Source organism: Lipotes vexillifer, unplaced genomic scaffold, assembly GCF_000442215.2.
Source record: "Lipotes vexillifer unplaced genomic scaffold, Lipotes_vexillifer_v1.1 scaffold994, whole genome shotgun sequence".
NCBI classification, from domain to species: Eukaryota; Metazoa; Chordata; class Mammalia; order Artiodactyla; family Lipotidae; genus Lipotes; species Lipotes vexillifer.
In genome coordinates this window covers 793,021-815,238 of record NW_006771292.1, presented here as the reverse complement: position 1 = coordinate 815,238, position 22,218 = coordinate 793,021, and the positions used below count along the sequence as shown (strand labels likewise).

At 41.2% G+C, this 22,218-nt stretch overlaps 1 protein-coding gene across 1 annotated transcript in view; it reads right to left on the bottom strand.

The window, feature by feature from the left end:
* Window positions 1-7,003: 7,003 nt before the first annotated feature.
* The window catches only part of LMO7 (LIM domain 7), a 97,674-nt gene continuing 82,459 nt past the window's right edge, over window positions 7,004-22,218 (bottom strand). The window contains exons 21-28 of the mRNA XM_007446598.1: window positions 21,509-21,601; window positions 20,835-21,094; window positions 19,859-19,924; window positions 17,695-17,747; window positions 14,813-15,026; window positions 11,676-11,954; window positions 8,457-8,559; window positions 7,004-7,096 (exon numbers count right to left, since the gene is read on the bottom strand). Of these exons, the coding sequence (XP_007446660.1) occupies window positions 7,004-7,096; window positions 8,457-8,559; window positions 11,676-11,954; window positions 14,813-15,026; window positions 17,695-17,747; window positions 19,859-19,924; window positions 20,835-21,094; window positions 21,509-21,601 (1,161 nt within the window). The remainder of the gene's footprint in view (window positions 7,097-8,456; window positions 8,560-11,675; window positions 11,955-14,812; window positions 15,027-17,694; window positions 17,748-19,858; window positions 19,925-20,834; window positions 21,095-21,508; window positions 21,602-22,218) is intronic.

Below are 22,218 nucleotides of genomic sequence, written 5' to 3'. Positions count from 1 at the left end.
GGGGATTTGATCCCAACTCAGAAACGGTATTTTGTTCTTTCTGCATGCTCTATCTGCTAAGATTATGTCTGCTCTTAAAGATATCGTTCAAATATCAACTTGGCTGTGAAGTTGCTTCACAACTGAGTGAATGTAAATGTAAATGTAAATGTCTCATGGATTCTCACACACTGGATTTCTCTCATAGCCCTGGTCTTTTCTACCAGGCACTAGAATCCTTTGGGTATGTGCCTTTCCCCTCCATGAGAATAAGGATTGCTTTGTATTCATCAAATACACTCCCTCCATGTTTTAGGACATTAATCTGAAAATTGCTTTTTTCCTGTCCTGTACACATGGATTTTAAACACATACTAGGGTTTTTAAATGCCATTTTTAAACGTCTTTATTGGAGTATAATTGCTTCACAATACTGCATTAGTTTCTGCTGTATAACAAAGTGATTCAGCTGTATGTATACATATATCCCCATATCCCCTCCCTCTTGCATCTCCCTCCCACCCTCCCTAACCCACCCCTCTAGGTGGTCACAAATCACCAAGCTGATCTCCCTGTGTTAACAGGGCTGCTTCCCACTACCTATCTATTTTACATCTGGTCGTGTATATATGTCCATGGCACTCTCTCACTTCGTCCCAGCTTACCCTTCCCCCTCCCCATGTCCTCAAGTCCATTCTCTAGGTCTCTGTCTTTATTCCTGTCCTTGTCCCTAGGTTCATCAGAACCTTTTTTTTAGATTCCATATATATGTGTTAGCATACAGTATTTGTTTTTCTCTTTCTGACTTACTTCACTCTGTATGACAGACACTAGGTCCATCCACCTCACTACAAACAGTTCAATTTCTTTTTATGCCATTTTTACTGGTATAAACTGGGACTTGCATTAGCACACCTTAACACCTCTTCCAGATTGCAAGGATTGATGTTAGAGCGGTAAATAAAATGAGCAAACGCCCAGCCCTGGCATATACACTATTAGAGATGTCTCTCAACTAACAATCAGGCAGTAGTTTTTATTCCAGGCCTATTCCTTGGAACCCAGCTAGTTTCTTTCTTTCTTTTTTTTTTTTTTTACCTACTTCTCACACCATGATAGAAATGAAAATTAAGTATTGAATAAAATGCCTAGATTACATTCTTGAATAGAACAAATTTAATTTTCATGCTAATTTCCTTTCTGAATCTAGCACTGCAGAGGCTCCGGGTTTTAATGACTACAGGGGATAAAAGCATCCTCTTCCCTCCTCTACCAGTCATGCCTACCCATAAAATAAAAATTTTGATTTCTCAAAAATATTGAAGAAATCATCCCTTCCTTCTACTCCTCTCACTCACTCACTCCTCCCCACTACCTCTTTGGGACAGACTGAATGTTAGAATTAGCCACTCACAAATGGCCTGGCCCCTCAATCCTTCCTTGGCCTTGTCTTATGAAGCTGCCTGTCCACAGGCCATGTGCTGTCTTCTCCCCCGATGTGGTTCTCCCACAAACACAGAGGACAAAGAGCTCTTCTCTCGGCTACTCAATTGCTAAGCTCAATTCAAGTAGGAGGAAGCAGGAAGTGCGCCAGCAGAAATGACGGTGATATTTTTTGATCCCTGCCTCTTGTAAAGATTCCCAATGGACCCAGCACTCTGATTATTCCTCCCCATACACACACAGATAATTCTCATGTGTAAACAAAACAAATGAAAGGCTAGAGAATACACATGTACCTACTGCCTCTTTAAGTCAAGATAATAAAGGGTAACTTTAAAGAATATTTACGAAATTTTATAACGTAGAACTTTCTTACGTCTTGATATGGCATCTAGGACTCCCCTGGTGGTGCAGTGGTTAAGAATCCGCCTGCCAATGCAGGGGACACGGGTTTGAGCCCTGGTCCAGGAAGATCCCAGTGCTGCGGAGCAACTAAGCCCATGCGCCACAGCTACTGAGCCTGCGCTCCAGAGCCCGCGAGCCACAACTACTGAGCCGGCGTGCCACAACTACTGAAGCTGGCGCGCCTAGAGCCCGTGCTCCGCAACGAGAAGCCACCATAATGAGAAGCACACACACCACAGCGAAGAGTAGCCCCTGCTCACCATAACTAGAGAAAGCCTGTGTGCAGCAATGAAGACCCAATGCAGCCAAAAATTAATTAATTAAAAAAATATATGGCACCTAGACAGCAGTTTCTGACTTGGCCTCTCCCTGCTTCCCACAAAGCATACATGGAGACATTGAAGGTGATGAAAAGCCTTAACACTGAGATCTACCACTGGCCATGCTAGACTCCGGGGGTGGGAGGGTACAGAATTTCAGTCAACTACCATGAAACTCAACTGTGAATCGTAATTTAAGGACCAAAGCTTGTCTGTAGCTTGAAGTGAGGCAGAGCGACCAAGTCCGGAGCCTCAGCCAAGAGACCCAAAGCTTGCGTCTCAGAACACAGCAGAACAGAACCCAGCCGGCTGTCACTGCCTCTGGAAGCAGCCAATGCACTCTAACCCCAGTACCTCTGTTTCCAGGACATTCTGAGAGTCCCCCAAAACTACAGGGCAAGTGGTGAAGGGGAAGAAGGGAACTCACTCACAACACACTGGGAAGTTCAGCTCTGATTCCTAATATATCATGGGCGGGGTGGGGGTGGGGGTGAAGAAAGAACGTGGCCTGGAGATGGCTTTCCAAGCTCTCCCTCAGTTCATCTCACTGGCTAAATGCACAACACATCAGGACATTCAGAGGTTGCTAGGCACTGGAAATTGGGCTGGGTGCTGTGTACATGAAAGACCCCCCCAACTGAACATCTGAGGTGGTCAATCCACCAACACCAAAATGTACATGATCTCCAGTCATCGACTGGGCTCTCATCTTACTGCATCTCTGGGTAGCCTTTGACACAGCAGGTCCCTTCCGCCTTGAAATATGCTCTTGACTTGATTTCCAGAACACCAGTGTGTGGGTTCTTCTCCTGCCTCTGCATCTCTGATCTCCAGTGCTGGAGGACCCCAGGAATTGCTCCTTCTGAGATATTCTTCGCTCTAATTACAGTCAGAACCCAGGTGATGTCCTCTTGATTCTCAGCTTAAATTCCATCCATATACTGATGACCCTATACTTACGTCCCCAACCTGGACTTCTGCCTTGAACTCCAGATTTGCACAGCCAGCTGCCCACTCGACACTGTCATTTAGTTTATCTAATACGGTTCAGACCTCACCATGTTTAAAATCCAAACTCTGATCTCCCTGCCCCACCAACCCCAACTGGGCTCCACCTACCACCTTATCCATTTTCGAAAGTGGTGGTTCCATGTTCAGCTCCTCAAGACAACACTTGAGACTTGGACTCTTCCCTTCCTCTTATGCTACATCCAACCCATCGCCAAATTCTGTCACTTCATCTTGGAGATACATATGCACACTGTGTAATCTGTCAACTCCTTCCTCATCACCTCCCCTGCTCCCGCCCTGCTGAAGAGAACATCTTTCGCCTGGACAATTTCAATAGATTGCAAACTCGCCTCCCTGCTTTTCCCTTAACTCTTCTGCAACCTGTTGTTTATGTGGTGGTCTGCAGTCATTTTAAAACATAAGTCAGTTCATTTCACTCCTCAGCTCAACCCTCCAATGTCTCTGTCCTGCTCAGCAGACCTGCGTCTTCCTCCCCACACCTCCTTGCTCACATCACTCTCACTTGATCCGTCCCAACCACATGGGCGCTTCCTGAGCACACCAAATATTCTCCTGCCTCAGGACTGTTGAACTTGCTATTCTCTATATCCAGATGCATTCCCCTCAGATATCTGTAAGGTCTGCTCCCTCAATCCTTCAGGCTTTGGCTCAAGTATCAGAGAGGATGTCTCTACAACCCATATAAAAAGGCACCACGGAACTTTCATTGCCAACACTCATGGAGCCTCCTCGCCCTGCTCATTTGTGCTTCAACGCCCTTATCTCCACATACATGTTACATTTCATTGCGTTTATCATTGTCTCCCCCGACTGGAAATCTAAGCCCAGTCAGAGACAAGACTTTGTATTTCTTTATTGCACTATCTACAGTGCCTAAAACTGTGCCTGGCACATACCGCTTGAATAAAGAATGTTGAATGACTGAATCTTTCCTTGTTCCTAAATGAAGTTACAAATTCTCATGGGCATATACAAAGGTGCTATAACACCGGTGTCTTCGAAGAAAATCTCTGAAAGCTGTCCTAACAACTTGTACTAACAAAATTATTATCACTTAACAAGATAACATGAGAGATGAGGAAAAAGGTCATAAGAATGTACAGAGAAGAAAAAAAAACAGTATACAAGGTTAAGATGAAAAGACAAAGGATTTAGATGAAAAGGAGTACTGATCAGTAAAGATGTTGGATGAGAAAACTAAAACTGTGAGGTAAGAATTAAAGCTTGTACTAGAGGCAGGAACAAGCAGAATTAACAAGACAGAAATTGAAGCAGTAGTTTATTTATTAATTTATTCAGCTACTGCATACTGAGGGCTACTATATGTCAGGCAGAGAACAAGGCAACGGAAATTCCTGTGTAGTGCTAGTGGGAGCCTAAGTCGGTAGCATCTTTCTGGAAACCACTGTGGCAATATGTATAATGACAGCCTTGAGATGCATAACCTCTGAGACAATAATCTCATATCTATGAAAATAATATAAAGAGGGCTTCTCTGGTGGCGGTTGGGAGTACGGAAATTCCTGTGTAGTGCTAGTGGGAGCCTAAGTCGGTAGCATCTTTCTGGAAACCACTGTGGCAATATGTATAATGACAGCCTTGAGATGCATAACCTCTGAGACAATAATCTCATATCTATGAAAATAATATAAAGAGGGCTTCTCTGGTGGCGCAGTGGTTGGGAGTCCGCCTGCCGATGCAGGGGATACGGGTTCGTGCCCCGGTCCGGGAAGATCCCACATGCCGCGGAGCGGCTGGGCCCGTGAGCCATGGCCGCTGAGCCTGCGTGTCTGGAGCCTGTGCTCCGCAATGGGAGAGGCCACAACAGTGAGAGGCCCGTGTACCGCTAAGAAAAAATAATAAATAAAATAATAATAAGAAGAAGAAGAAGAAGAAGAAGAAATAGATATGATCATGGAGAGTCCATCACAGACTTTATACTAGAAATATATGCATACATATAGTATATATAACCATGTTATATATATCACAGGGAGCTCAGCTTGGTGCTCTGTGGTGACCTAGATGGGGGGGGAGGGGGGAGGGAGGTCCAAGAGGGAGGGTATACAGGTATACAAATAGCTGACTCACTTCATTGTACAGCAGAAACTAACACAACATTGTAAAGCAATTTTACTCTAATAAAAAATAGAAATAATGGGGAAAAAATAAAAGTAACTGTTATATCACTTTAAAAAGAATAAAATCTATTTGTTTAAAAAAAGTGTTAAATATTAGAAACAACTGAGATGCATGCAGTCGAGGAACTGTCAGGTAAGTATTAACAGCACCAAAAAATGGAGCATTATGCAACCATTAATAAAAATATATAGAAATGGTTTTAAGAACATGGAAAAATTCACAAGCCAATGTTAACTAGGAACACAGGATAAATAACTGTGTACGGATTGAGTTTAAACACAGAGCTCTTGTCTTTGAAGTTTGGAATTGAGAACTATATTCCTTACGCTTTAGGTACTCGATAAATTTTCATCAAAAAACACACCTTACTCTAATAATCAGAAATAAAGAATACTAAACAAAAATAAAAACTGGAACTAAATTTTTTATTTTCTCCCACATTACAGCTTCTTATATATTTCTAACCTATCCCAGTACAGTTCTCATATCCTAGAATCAACCACTCCAGTTTCCTTATTATGAAGGATTCAAGCAAGCTTATATTTTTGCTCAAAACATGCTAAAGTCTTGTGTTCTTGCACTCTCACTCCAGATTTCTAAAACATTATAGATTTTTTTTAATCCTATAGATTTTCTAAACTTATCACTGAGGAAGTAAAAGAACATGTAAAGGTTCTATGCAAATCATCCAAGAATTCACCATTCAGTTCACCTCTCACCATAAAAACGTATTGCATTCAAAAACAACTTTCCATCAAAAATAAAGTTTCTTGTTAAAATTTTTCAGGAAAAACAATATCACGATTGCAGTCATAGTTTCATACGTATATACACATGTCAAAACCTGTCACTGTACAGTTTAAATATGTGCATTTTATTGTATGTCAATTTATTCCTCAGTAAATATGCTAAATAAAACATAGTATCAAGAAAAGCCACACACTGAAACATAATTAAAAGGCTTGGAAGGTAGACAAACACAGACACACACAGAAGAAAAAGAACCACTCTTTAAATGCATCAGCAAGTTTATTTACAAATGCAGTTGAACAGAAAGGCTCACTAGTTTCTGGAGAAAACTTCTGGCATACAAACCATGATGATTTTCCATGAATGAAAAGAAGCAATTTCTACTGGGAATTGCTTAGTGACAATTCTGGTGAAGAAAACAGAGCTCCCCTCATCAAGCAAATAAAATATCATATAAGCTAAAAAAAAATTTAATAATATTACATAAATGAAAAGAAGGATACAGAAAGCAAATTTGGGGGTGGATTTTAGTGAAATTTTCCGTATTGTTCTGCATTAATTTAGAATACATTATAATAAACAGAGCAAATGCAATTACATATTTATATTAACTATTTCAAATAACGTTTCCAAAACTTAAAAAAAAAAAAACAATAAAATAACCCTCCCCAAAACACCATTAGAAAGTCAAACTAGATCATTATCAGCATCAAAAAAAAATATTTTGAAGTTCTTATTTTTCCCCTGTGCTTTTATAATGCTGAATTCAAAAAGGAAATACTGCACTTTTCCCCACACGTAATTACCTTCTTATAAATAAACAACAAAAATACAGGTTCTACCAAGACTATAATGCTCTGATGTAATCTAAAGAGGCCAGAAAAAGTATTATTCTTTTTCAAAAAGAGAGCAACAGGACATACAACGTATATTTATAGATCTATATCAGCAGCAACCACCTCTTCTTCTATCTGCAACAGTGCTTTCGTGTGGAGGCTTACATCACATGGCGGTTGGCCGTCCAGCTGATCAGGCAAGGAGAGAAGAAAGAAAAGTGCTTAGATTCAGAAACACTCGAATATCGCCACCTGGGATACATAGCAGGAATCGTTCAGAGAATGACCCCATGAGGTAGAAAGAGTTATCCTGTTACTCACTTAGGATAAAGCTGGGCAAATCACACCTCTGGGTTCTACAAGTCTTTCTTTGCAAAAAAAATGGAGTAAAAATTAACTGCTGATATAGAAACAAGTTACACTCAACTCTCTATTATTTGTACTGGAGGAGAGAAAAGGCATGGGCAATTTTTCCATGATGATTCCAAAAATCAATTATATTTGGCTTTGGAATTTTGACTAAAGAGAGAAAAGCTCACACACATACACACACTCCCTCCCCATTCCATGCCCAGCCTTGACACTCTCCAACCTCAGTGCTGGCATCCAGGAAAGGTGTGGACCAACGGGGTGAGAAGGCTCAAAACACGGTGACAGATAAGAGAGAGTTGACTGGGCTGAAGCCATTTCCAAAGCACTCTTCACATAAAGGCCATATAAATACCTCAGAGCTCAAAAGCATATGGTTTGGCTGATACCACTTGTAACAAACACCCTTTCACAATAAGGAAGAAACACATGTTACCAGCATCAAGGCTCAAAATATAAAAAGGAGGAATGGTTGTCTTTATGTAGCTATAAACGATATGCAATCTACTTACGCTACCCTATGTTTATAACACACTTACAGGCAAAAACATGCTTAGACACAGAATAGCATGTGAAGTTTTTGAAAAACTCAATTTTTCCAAAAATGACACTGAAACACTATGTCATCAGAATTAATGCTTAAATTATTGTATAATTTGATAGCATATGATTATAGAGTAACAAAGCATACACTGACTATTCTTTATTACCTTTTTAAACCACAGTTTTTAAAGTTGGTCATATTCTAAATCACATAATCAGACCCCATTAGTAAATAATAGAAATCAGCTAAAATGATGAGAGTTTCTTAGCCCAGAAACTGATGAGAGTCTATACAGAAGATTCATTTTGACTGTCGGTCTTGGTTGGTTTGTATGCTTGAGTCATCAGAAGTTTCTCCAGACTCAGCAGACTGCACAGCACACCGTCCTGACTCCTGGCACGCATCCCTCTCTGGTTCCTTGGTCCTACACCCACCCTTGTGTGGCTGGAATCCTGAGCACTGACCCACTGACCCGCTCACCGGACCCTCTTTGAAGGGGATACTCTGAGATTCCTGAAGCCTGGAGCTCTGGGGCAGGGAGCTTGAAGGGGAGCTGGTGGTAGGTTCAGGGAAATGCATGGGAACCCGTGGTCTCCGTAAAAGACAAGAAATTTTCTCCCTGATTTGCTCTCTTACATTTGAATCTGACATAGCAGTCGTTGCAATACAGTTGGTTGTTTCGGATTCTGACTTCGGTTCCTGAGGAAGAGCCTCCGAGGTCACGATCACAGGCCACACACTGGGAGACAAAGAAAAAAAGCAAAAACAGGAAACGTCCACACTTAGCTCAAGAAAGCTTGGGGCACTCCCAGAAAAAAAAAAAAAAATTGAGCAAAATGCAGCTTCTAAGCTCTTAGATACATTTCAGCAAAGGAAAAAGGCCAAAAGATAATTAGATGAAAAGGAAGCCTGCCAGATGAGACATTAAAGAATTCATAAAGCCAATTTTAAGAGCCAAGATATCATTCTAAATATACCAAAAGGATAGAAATGATTCGTTGATTGGTTTAAAGAAACTGCATCTTCCTTTCTCCCAGCGGAATGGAGAGGATAAAGTACCACAGGAAGGAACAGGTGAAGGGCACCAGGACTGGGTTTCTGGCTCTCTGCCCTGGGGTGGGTCACCCCAGGCATCCCCCCCAGCACCAATTCGGTGAGGTTCACTCATGGTGCTTTCCCTTCAAGGCTGGGTATTTTGGTTCCATGTGCTCAAAACATTAATAATTTTGACTCATTCTGCTATGCCTAGGAACAACCCAAGCCAGAGATAGACAAGCTTGAACAAGCTGAGCTCTAAAGGACTCCAGGATCAACCACCGGACTTTCTCTCTGGCCCAACGCAAGTTCAAGAATCAAACAGATGTGTCTCTAAAGACGTATACTGCAAACTAAGGGAGTCACAGAGCCCTACTTCTTTCTTATGTGCAAGAGCCCCTTAGGTGCAAGCAGACTGTGCAACTGTAAAAATACATTATTTTTCCTTTCATACTCTCCCTATTCAAAGCTAGGCTTTGGACACTGTTATAATTCATGTCCCCATGCTGTTAATAACCGTGGCAGCATGTTAGAGAAAGCATTTACGCACTGTAAATTTTACTTATAGAATCTTAGATTGGAAATAGGAAGTGCATAGTGCTTCCGGCTTTAAGTTTTGAAGCCAGGTTCAAGGTTTGAGAACCTAGTAGCAGTAGCAGGCCATTTGTGATTCAAAGTGCAGCACAGACCAACAGAGGCAGCACCTAGCTTGTTAGTGGCAGGTCCACACCCAGCGCTGCAAGAAGCCATGCTCTCTCCAAGCAAAGCGATGCGGCCCTGTAGGCTGTCTGGCTCAGTCTCACCTTAAAACAATGCAAATGATAACAAAGACCCAGGGACTCGATGATCATGGCGGCTCCTTTGCCCAGAATGTTATGACAATAGGAGCACACGCGCTTCCCACTGACCGACCTAGATGTAGAACAAGAATGGAAGGGTGGCTTTCATCCGAGTAGCTCAAAGCTCTTATCTAAAAATCACACTCTGGTATTAACATGAATCATAGTTTACAAAACTCTTTACTTTATATACCTGTGGCAGGAGAACTTTCACCAGCCAACCAAAGTATGCCTTGATTATACTGTACCTTGATGGATCTCCACGACGGCTCTGGAACCCTTGACACCTAGTCACATACATGAACGATTTCCGTGTAATCAGTCCATTCTGCACTTCGCGATGCTATAGCCCTCAGACCACATCTGTACTCGGCAACAGTCCCCCCTCCTCTAATGCAGCCGACATCATCTTGCCAGGTAAACCCTCCAAGGCACAGCTCTAATCATGTCCTCTGCTCATCGAACACCGAAAGAGCAGCCCCGCTTCGGAGAGGTGTTGCAAGTCTATTCAACCTACCGCCTCAACCTTATTTTCTCAACCTCTTTCTCATTCACCCGATATTCTAGGTAAACAGAAGTATCAGTGCTTTCCAGACTGTGCCTCTGGCTTACAGGACTGCCTCTGCGGAGAATGACGTGAAAGCTGCCTGACAGCTACCATTTAGATAGGTAAGGCAAGTTTCTACTTTGCTTTGTTTACAAGGCTTATCTCTTCTCCCAGGACGAAAGGTGAAGGCTACGTCTTATCTTTGCATCCCACTGGACTGGCACAGCACTTCAGTGACATTGGAAAGGGCATAGCTGTTGAGTGCCTCACGTTAGAGCACCACGTGCTCTAGATAGAGACCTTTTCAGGGCAGAGAAGTCCACAGCCCCGTCTCCTTTCTGCTTTCCGAGGGCAGGGTTCTCAGTAAGGAACCGGGTACTCTCCTCTGGCTTCTCCCCGACTCTGCAGCCCCCATCTTCCCTCTAAATTTACCAAAAATCCTCATCTCTTCTTTTCTTAATTTAAGCTCCCTGATACACATTTTATAAATCCTGGCACAAAAGCAACATTTTAGCTAGATAAAAATATCTTCTCCGAATGAAATCCTTTAGTTGATAGCTTAAAAAAAAAATCCCAATATTAATCACTGTGTTTCTACTTTTCCGTATTTCAATAGTGATGAAAAGTAGCATAGGCCAGTAGCTCTCCCTTCAGGTCTCAACAGAAACACTGCTGCATGTGGCTTTGTGAAGCATCAGTGATCTGTGGAGAAGCTACACAGATATAACACCCCAACACATGTTGATAATCTGAGCTTTAACCCGTACCAAAAGGCAAGTGTCAAGACCCACCATTATAACTCTCACACAGTTCCCGCAGCATATGACCTGCAGAATTCAGTTGATGTAGTCTGAGTAAGATGTTGGAAAACCAGATAAGAGACAAGCAATGGTCTTGGAAATCAAAAACCCAAAATGCCATATCTAACTTAAGAATTTTTTAAGCCAGCTTGTTCAAAGTTCCACAGACGATGGGACTGGGTTATCATGCTTTCCTTTTATACTCAGTTCCTATAAAATGATTTTATATTACAGTCTCATCAAAACAGTCAAACATTTTACAATATTGCTTTTACTCATCAATTTGTCATGCATTCTTGAGCTACTGTATAGTTTTATGATTCCACAGTGAGAACTGTTCAGGTCCATCTGCATCTAAGACACTGACCACAGGCCCAAGTAAATGAGGCAGCGGCAGTGAAGTAAACTTTTTAAAGGCCTCCAATGGCTTCATAAGACATCCATAAATGCCCTTGGGTTGGCACGGAAAGATAGCAAGGAACTGATTTGGGAAAGGAACACTGAATCTGACACACTCAAAAAGGCTTGTTTTTCTTTTTTCATTGGAAAGCTTGGACAAGATTTTGGGAAATTTTTACTGAAAAACGACCCCTTGAGACGAAGGGGAGAAGAGAGAAAACCCAAAGGGCCTCACCTGCTGCGTGGCTGGCAGCCGGGCTGCGGAACCGCAGGGGAATGGCTGCGCGGTACGGGGGACGGGGCGGTGGTCTTCCCGGAACCCGCTGAGGGAGGGGGTACGTTGGAGGAGGGGTTCCGCATGTAGGCACGGTTCGAAGTGGACAGCAGCTGAGGTGGGGGGCGACTGAAGTCTTGGACGGAGGAAGTGGCATAGACTCCTGAAGGCTGGTTGAGCCAAGGGGACTGTCGCCAAGAACTGCCTCTTGGGGAATCCAGGTTATCTAGAGATTCGCCTCTGAAACACAGAAAGGGTTCATCCAAGTTATATAACACATTCAACTAGAAATCCACTTAACACCATTAGAGTCATTAAAATATCCATGTGTTTTATAAGCAGGTATGAATCTAACAAGGCCAGTTACATATAAAATTACCTTTAACAGCTAAAGTTCTTTTTAATCAAAGGCATCATGATGTTTCATATTCAATTAACCTTCATTTATTTTTTTTAATTTTTTAAATTTTTATTGGAGTAGAGTTGCTTTACAATGTTGTGTTGGTTTCTACTGTACACCAATGTGAATCAGCTATACGTATGCATATATCCCCTCTTTTTTGGATTTCCTTCCCATTTAGGTCACTACAGAGCATTAAGTAGAGAGTTCCCTGTGCTATACAGTAGGTTCTCATTAGTTATCTATTTTATACACAGTATCAATTGTGTTTATATGTCAATCCCAGTCTCCCAATTCATTCCACGCCCCCTTCCCCTTTGGTATCCATACGTTTGTTCTCTATGTCTGTGTCTCTATTTCTGCTTTGTAAATAAGATCGTTATGCACTTGACATTAATTCTGATCTACAAAGATTGACTCCAAATTATGAGGGTTTTTTTCCTACCTGGTCAATTTTGTTGTTATTACTTTTAAAACTTTCTCTCTTATCCCAAGTTTGAAATATGTATTTTTTTCAAATTATAAAAGTATTATATCATCATGATGAGAAAGACCCAAGCAATACAGCAGGGTATATACACTTTTACTTACAATTTACCTGCCCTAATCCCCAGAGGTAACCACTGTTAACTGTGTATCCTTCTAGACTTTTTCCTCACACATGCAAGTATATATTTGCATTCATATACAAATTTACTTATGTACCTATAACCACGTCTATATACATATGTAATGTGTCCATATGTTTAACATGCTTAAACAAATGGGATTATTCTACAACTCATATTCTTCATCACTTGCTTTATTCCATGTAATATACATTTTCTTAGAACTATCTTCATGTCAGTTCAGGTGATAGGAGGTACTTTGGTGGCCCCCAGTGGATCATCTTCCTGGTATCCACATCCTTGTGTGGTCCCCTCCCACTGATTCTGGGCTTAGCCATGTGACATGTTGGTCAATGGGACATTAGCAAACATGAGACAAATGGAGGTTTGATAAGCACTTGCACATTAGGGCTTAAACCTCCTGCAAGGTTTTCTCTTTAAATCCAGGTGCCAGGTTATGAGGCAACCCAAGCAGCTATGTGGGGAGGCCTATTTGGAGAACAGCAGCTCCCAACCAATAGCTCCAGCTGAGCTCTCAGTGGAGTATCAGAGGTCAGCAAGTTATAGCCCACTGCCAGGATACGTAAAATGCATGAGCTAAGGGTATTTTATCTTTTCAAACAGTCATTAAAAAAAAACAACAACAAAAAATACATGACGCAGAATTGGGTGGCCTACCAAGCCTAAATTATTTACAATCTGGTCCTGCATGCAAAACAAATTGCCAACCCCAGCTCTAAAGGACTACAGCTGCCAAGTGCCCCAACCAATACCATGCAAAGACCTGCCCAGCCAACGCTCAGAATTTTGAGAGTAGTGAATTGTTATTTTAACCCACTCACTGTTGAGGTGGTATATTATAGAGTGATGTCTCTTTCACTCTTTAATAGTTGTATAGTATTCTACTTATCAGGGTGCCACTATTTATTTAACGAGCACTAAGTACACTCTTATTTGTAGATATTCTGATTATTTCTCTTTTTTGCTACTGCCAATACTATCTTGGCATACTTATCCAAATATACCCAGAAGATAAAGTGCCAGAAACTCAAGTGCTCACGGGGTATACGCAAAAACTTTTGCTTAATAAACACTGAAAAAATTGCCCACCCAGTTGGGAACAAGAATTCCTGTTTCCTTATACAATTTTCAATACTAGATTTAATCAATACTAGATTCAATCAATACTAGATTTAAGTTAATTTAATCAATACTAGATTTAATCAACCTTTTAACTCCACAAATCCCACGAGCAGCATACCACTGTTGTTTTAGGAGAAGTGTTGATCTGTCATATGCTTACTGACTTTGTTTCTTTTTCTATGAACTATCTGTTCATATCACTTGTCTTTGTTTCTATAAAGTTGTCAGGGTTTATTTACTGATTTTCAAGAGTTATTTTTACATTGAGGTAATTAGCCCTTTGTCTGTAATGTGTTGTCAGTAATTTTCCTCAGCTTGTCAGCTGTGGAAATACTAAATAAAAGTAGCTTCAGTATTCACTTACCCAAGATGCATCTGTTTAGTTCATCCTCTCATCTGCAATTAATTTCTATCTCTGTATTTTCCTTTAAGTTACAAAAATTCGGCATCCACACTTTGTGAACACTACTTTCATGATTCCAATCTAACCATTATCTCATTATAAACAGAGGTTTAATTTTTTTTTTGGTTTGGCATCATCCACGGAAGCACTAAGAGCCACATCAATTATTTAAGTACCTGAATCACACATCAGAGCTCCACAGGCAGCCTGGCAACCTATAAGCCGTGTGGTTTTGTCCGAGTGCATTGCTTGCTCTAGTCACAGCTTCTTCGTATGGAAAAGCAGAATTACTATCCCTGCCTCAAGACATTCTTTCCAGATTAAGTGAGATGATGTAGACAAAGCACCTGGCACGTGTCTGGCACTAATCAGTGCTCCGTGACAAGTGCCCAATGGCATCTGCTCTCCTTCTCTTTCCCCCACTAAATCTTACATAAGAAAAGAAACGATGACATCTCTTCTGTCCAAAGCAGCCAGCGCGTCTAGAAATTAAATATCTGCACCTCAGTACAGAAGGAGAAATAATTCCGAAGATGTCTCTCACCTTCTCATAATCCCAGGCAGACAAATAGGCTCTTTATTGACACTGGAACTGCGCTGTCGGATCCAGCTGTTGTCATCATAAAGGGACGTCCTCTTCCTCATTTCTTGAAGGATTTGCTGTCTCTCCAACTCCGCTCCTGATGGGACTTGTTCCTTCTTGGAGCTTTTCTGCGATGAGCTACTGCTCCCAGTTCGGTCTAAATATCTATTGTTTCCTAAATTAAAAACATCAAAAGCTCTGGGATTAGCACATTAAAAAAAGGCATAGTGGATAAATCTCCAAATCCAGTGGAGCAAAAAAAAAAAAAAAAAAAAAAAAAAAGTGACATTGGGCACATATGCTCACATTATCAATTTTCAATGAGACTGTTGCCTCAGAACATAAAGGAACAGTCTCCTGTCCCTAGAAATTCCAATTCCACACCCAGAGGTATACCAGAGGGCTGCCTAAAAAGGAAACAACCAGCCTCGATTTCAGCAGTATTACATTACAAACTGCTCATCTAGAAAGTTTCTCTTTCACTATTTCCTTCCTTCCTAAATTAAAATCAATCAAGCACCTGCTCACTGAATGCTTGCTGTGACAACTCTGCAAGGGAACAGGGCACTCTGTTCTTTCAAAAAACGTACACTCACCCTGCGGAGAGAGCAAAGACATAAACGCATGCATCTCCAGCTAACATGGCTCGAGTCTTCATGGTATAAGTCACAGAATAGGTCATGACCAAATCATAGGAATGAGAGCATATTCAATGACCGAAATGGCTTTTGTGAAATTGAAAAATAGACAAGTAATCCAAATGATAACCAAGGAATGTTATCAGACTTGTATCTCCTGTAAAGGAACTGACAGAACTATAATTTGGATGAATGACAGTTAAGTCAGGTTTTATCCTGAAGGCTTTGTCTCCTTGGATTTGCTGATTAATTCCTGATATGGGTAAAACATCCATAACTTTGATGTATCCTCCCCATCTCAATTTGGATTAGAAAATTTCATCTAAGGATTTATTTTCTTTTGCTCTCTGGATTCACTGCTATTGTCTTTCTTTCAAAATTCATTCTGCCTTAGTTCATCTTCCAGTAAGCAATGAACAAGGCCACCAAAAGTCTCTTATACACGCCTATGTTTTCATTGGTGTATGCACACAGCTTATCAGTTTGGTCAGATTTGGAATAAAATGTTTTCTATTTTAAAGATGCCTTAGTGGCATAGCCAAGTTTTTCAATAAAATATTTAATAACGTCTACCGTGTGCTATACAAGAGCTTACAGTTAGTAGAGGGGAGAAAATATACATAGAAAAATAGCCAGATTAATAACACTAGTCACAAATATTAACAAAACTATTTCTGAGAGTCACACTTGTTATTACTAACAGGTCCCGTGTTTATATTCAAGAGAGAATATGATCACTGCAGGTTAAAAATGTTTCATGGCAGATTCAAGTACTTAAACTTTAATTTTAATGGTGGCTTAGGGGCAAATTCAGGGGAGAAGAAACTGGAAATCCAAACAGGTGAGAGCAGAGGAACTAGATCAGAAAGCATCTGATAAGTTGGAAAATGAGAGAGAGAACAATTTGGTTATAGTTAAGGGCCCCTAATGGGGAAAACAGCAAAATACGCTGGAAAGTTAAACTAGGACCATACGATGGAAGGTCCTCTGTGTTAAGGGAAAAGGGGTGATTACAGAACCTATTAGAAAGTGTAAATTCTACAAGCTTTAACCAGAGCTGCCATCAGACCATTGGGGCCTGTGGATGTTGTTCTGTTCAGAGAGGGCTGTAAATTTTTTTTTTAACATCTTTATTGGAGTATAATTGCTTTACAATGGTGCGTTAGAGGGTTTTTAAAATTCCTTGTCAAACACTTAAAAGACAACATAAAAATTCAGACTTTTTTTTTTTACTTCTATTTTACAACAGAAAGAGTTGGCAATCACAGGTTTCTATCTTCCCATGTGGCAGTGACAAGCTGGAGCCAGGGAGTGGCTGTCCACTTAAACAGGCGTGTCCACCAAATTCACCTCAATCTTCATCTGGATCTTCATTCATTTACATAACTGACCAGCACCCTACTTACTCAAAGCCTGGTAGGCAAACCCTGCTTAAAATGGGGTTTTCAATAGTTTTCTTCCCTTAGTGACATGTGTTCCTAGATATACACTTTATACTAAAAATGTCAGGCTCCAAATTGTTTTTGCCAAGTTAGTGAAATCATCATTTTGAATTTTTGTTTGTTGATTTGTTTGTTTGGTTTTTTGCGGTACGCAGGCCTCTCACTGTTGTGGCCTCTCCCGTTGCGGAGCACAAGCTCCGGACGCGCAGGCTCAGCAGCCATGGCTCACGGGCCCAGCCACTCCGCGGCATGTGGGATCTTCCCGGACCGGGGCACGAACCCGCGTCCCCTGCATCGGCAGGTGGACTCTCAACTACTGAGCCACCAGGGAAGCCCCATTTTGAATTTTTTGAATCTTGTCATTTAAATGTCCAATTTCAGGTTTATGTGCAATTTCGGGTTTATATACAATTTCTCTGGTACTCTGCAGAAAGCTTTTCTGTCCCAGTTCTTTGGAGGCAAGATGAAATTCACCATGCAAAATCATATCAGCATCACTTTGCAAAATTTCCACAGATTTCCTTAGCTATTTATGATCATTTTAATCTTGCAGTACTCCCTCCATCATAAAATAAAGCCAAAATAAGCACAAGATAATTCTGTTCTTATACACAAATGGGAAGGGGTGCTAAAAATCTGTAGTATTTTAAATATGTAATCTTAATCAACCTGAAATATCTTGACCTTAAAAATACTGATCATAGGGTGTGATAGCATAACTAAGCAATTGCGCTGAAGAATTCTGAAAAAAATTCACATTTACCATTTTTATTTGTGGGGTAATCATCCAGTTCAGTAGTGGATCTGGATTTATTCCTAAAACACAGAACAGATTACATACATCTCATTAAGAACATCCTTTTCATATTTATGAAGTAAGAACCCCCAAAAGATTACTTTTTAAAGCAGTTGATTTATTTCCCATGTCTGTTGAGAGCCATATTTACTTTCATACCAAGGCATTTTTCATGTTGCACAAACTAGCAGAAAACAAGACATCTCTAAAGAGAAAAGAGCTTGATGCTAGAAACAGAAGCATGTGAAAATCCTCTCCAATTTGATGTCAGTTAAAGCCTATCATTTTCTGACCAGCTTGAATACTTTGACTCTCTTCTCTTCCAGACATCAATCTTCCCAGGCTGTACAAAGCATCTGTCATCAGATCACCTAACATCAGACTGTCAGCACTTCCTTCATGCTGCCCGAGGGTCAAGAAATCATCTTTGGGGGCATTAGGGTCCTACTCTGAAACAGCAACTCACCAAATGTTATCCTAGCATTTCAAAGAGGTACTGGAGCACACTGGCATAGGCAACTTCTGAAAAGGCCTAACTTTGTAATGATAAACCTTGGGTCCATATACCAATACATGCTCATCTCTTTCTCACTCTCCTAGGCACAATAACTTCAAATACTAGTAATAATAATGAATAATAATATATTATATAATAATAATATACATTGTCATACATAGGTATATGCAGACGTTTATAATATACAACATATAATTATGTGTAACACACAATATATCACAACTGTTAGCAACATCCATGAATGGTTTCATTTGTATTAACATAGAAGAAAATATTTTTAATGCATGATGTCTAGCTACACTCCTTAATGTCTCTAGGGCATGCTTTATCACAACTACCTACGAGCGTTTCATATTTTCCAGGATTCCCTAAGTTTCCTTTCCCTAAAACCTACTTATTTTCTCAAGGTAATGAACTACATACATAAAGCTTATTTATATATATATAAATAAATCATAGCTTTAAAAAAGAGAGATACACATTTTAATGATCTAAAGTTACCCAGAAACATTCACTATAAATAAGGTTATCCATCACTAGAATTTTTTGTCTAGCTTAATGTCAGCCCATTAGTACCTTTATGTATGTTGTTTTTCTTTTCCCTATCTACTGTGAGCCCTATTTAGTCATCCTGATTGCCTATAGAGATGAGTCCTTCCTTATTTCTAAGGTGAACTTCCTAAAGGAGAAATTTTAGCTGTGAAAACACAGATTAATGGTCATACACTGGATATATATATATACACAGACTTTTCAGAATTCCTTAGTGATTTCAAGAGTGCAAAACATTTTTTAAATTCCTTTAAAATATTAAATTTAATATTTCAGGAAATATATAACTTTTCAGGTATCTGAAATCCTATCTTCATTCCCTGAAACTGACTAGTAGTTCTAATCAAACTAAGAGAAAGGCTACAATTCTCATTTCAGATGTCCGCATGGAACTTTTGGTAAGCTTATGCCATTGCTTATAACTTCTTTAAAATAAAGCTTCAGGTAGATCGCAAAAATGAACACAAGTCTTATTCTGTGTCCATTCCCCTTGCACTGTGGCTCCTCCCACAGAGATAGGGTTTTTCTCCTCTCCATGAACTTGTGCTGGCCTCGTGACTTTAGATAACAGAATGTGGCAGAAGCAATGGTGTACCAGGTCAGACCTTAGACTGCAAGGTGCCTCGCACACTTCCTCTCTTTAATTCTCTCTCTTTTCTCTGTCCAGCCACCATGTACAGAAGACCACACTGGCTTGCTGGATGTTGAAAGACACATGGCTTAGTTGTTCTCACTGTCCCTGCTGACAGCCAGTCAACTCCCCAAAGCAGAATTGCCTAGTAAACTGGTGGTAGATGCACTAGGGACCCAATCAATGAAAAGAACCACCAGTTGAGTTTAGTCTAAAAGGCTGACCCACGAAATCATAAGTCAAGTCACTAAGTTTAGGGGCAGTTGGTTACACAGCAAAAGCCAGTTGATACAAAGATCAACCAGCAGGATATCTTTGTATCCCACAAAAGAGCAGGCGCTAAAGCAGTCCTACGAAACATCTAGGCGAGACCTCAAATATTCTTCTGAAGCCAATTACTCCAACCAAATTACAATTAAAGTTCTACACACCTGTCACTAGGAAGCAAACCTGGAGATTCTTCTTCCCTCTTTGGTATGTCATAGGAATCAACAGGCCTAAAAGATGGAAAGAGAGTTCACGCTCAAAGTATTAGACTTTAACGCCTTCCCAGAGTTTAAGAAATGGACATCGAAGTAATGTTATTCCAGCCTCTTGATGAGAATGGTCTCTGAGTTGAAAACTAAACATACAGAAGTATTTCAATCCATCCCTACAGAAAACAGACCTACTACCGCCAACAGACATTTGCAATTCACTCATTCCACAAACATACACTGAGTGCCTGCTATGTTCTGGTACCATTCCAGGGCTGGGCTACCGAAGCAAACAAAACCAACTTACTGGCCTCATAATACATTTTAGTGGGATGGGGCAGGTTAACAGACAAGCAAATAAATGCATAATGTAAAGCAGGCAAGTGCACACTAGAGAGAAAGGGTGGGGGGAAGACACGTGTTTCTGACGAGGTATTCTGGAAAGTCTGAGAAGGTGACATCGGAGCAGAGACTTAAAGAAAATGAGTAAGCCACACAAACACGTGAAGGAAGTCTTCTCCGGGTACAGGGACTAGAAAATGCAAAAGTCCCGGGGCAGAGTCAGTCGGACACTTTCATGGAAGGAAAAGGAGGCCAGTGTGACTGTAAGCGACCAAGTGAGGGGAAGAGTGGTTGGAAGCCGGGTGGACAAGGAGGCCGAGATGCAATTCATTCAAGCCATCGGGGCCACGGCGAGCGCTCTGGATGATGTTGTTACGTGACAGGGAGCCATGTGGGAACTTTGAGGAGGGAAGTTAGGCGACAGGATCACTGACAGTGAAAAAGGTTCACCTCTGCTTGTGTGGCCCTGCGTGGAGGATGGATAGCAGGGAGCAGGGGGACCAGTTAGCTGTATCCATTCCCCACTTCAGAGGCATCCAAATGAGATCAACTGAAAAAGCACACGCGCCCTTCGGCCGTGGGGACAGACCTTCTGTACTGGTATATTTGGATAGAAGTTTCCCTCTCTCTCTCCGCCTGGCGCTTCTGCTCGTCTGCCTCTGCCTCTGCCTCTGCCTCTGCCTGGCGCCGCTTCTGCTCCTGGTCTTTCTCTTGCTGCTGCTGCTGCCTCGTTTCCTCCTTTGCTGGGGCTTCTTCCCTGTCAGGTGCCTTGGACTCTTCACCCCGGGTGGCCACAGCAGGCTCCCGTGTGGTCAGAGAAATGCTGTTTGAGTTTAGGACCATTAGCTCCTACGTGACCAGGGAGAAAAGAAACCCATCTGAATCTGTGCATTTCTGTACTATGCACAGATACGTCTATATTCAGTTTTAAATGATACTTATTGTAGTTGGCCCAGAATTCCACTTGATATAACGTTAAAAGTTTTATCACTACACAAAAATCACACATGGGTGGTGGAGCTGTAACACAGAAGAGGAAGATGCACTTAGAGCCTAGCGATAGGATTATTTAGTGATACAGTAGAGAAGCTAGGAGAAAGGCTGAAACGTCACAGTGAAATTGACAAACCTGAGCCTGGTATTTTCAGAGAACTACACAGGTGAACGTGTGACAAAAGCCAGGTGAAACGGGGTAGCTTCCATTTTACAGCGAATTTCACCAACAAGGTAGAGAAGTTAGAAGAGGGCGTGGGCCAACACTACCTCATTCAAGTACTTGGAATTCTCTCTCTCAGCCTCCTGCTTAGCCCTCTGCCACTCTTCCCTTAGCTTCTCCTGTTCACGCTGATATTTTTCCTACAAGATGAGATGGCATATTAATTAGTTAATAGGTCAATGATATTAATCTCTCAGTTGCATTTTGCCAGTTCTACCCTCTACCTCCATCTTTAAAGACAGAGATATTGGTTGAACCAATCAGATTTGCACCCCTAAAGTAGATCATAGCTTATACTGAGCTAAAATGCAGACTTGGGAAAGGGCAGACATTCAGAATTGAACCCATATCCACTCTTTACTGTGGCTGTAATTCATCGACGCCCCTAGCTAACTGGAAGGGGCACTGAATTACCGTGCAATGGACCAAGCACACAGTTTATGCAGGTGGAGGTCCTGACAAATCTCTACACCTCTCGTGCATAAGAAAATCCATAAAACGAGGGTGCCACATACTCTAAAAATATACAAAGGGTCTAATAAATAATTTTAAAAGGAGGACTCTGGATATTTTCAAAATGGAAAAGTATTTCACAAAAAATGTGCTACAGGGGCTTCCCTGGTGGCGCAGTGGTTAAGAATACGCCTGCCAACGCAGGGGACACGGGTTCAAGCCCTGGTTCGGGAAGATCCCACATGCCACGGAGCAACTAAGCCCCTGCGCCACAACTACTGAGCCTGCGCTCTAGAGCCCGCAA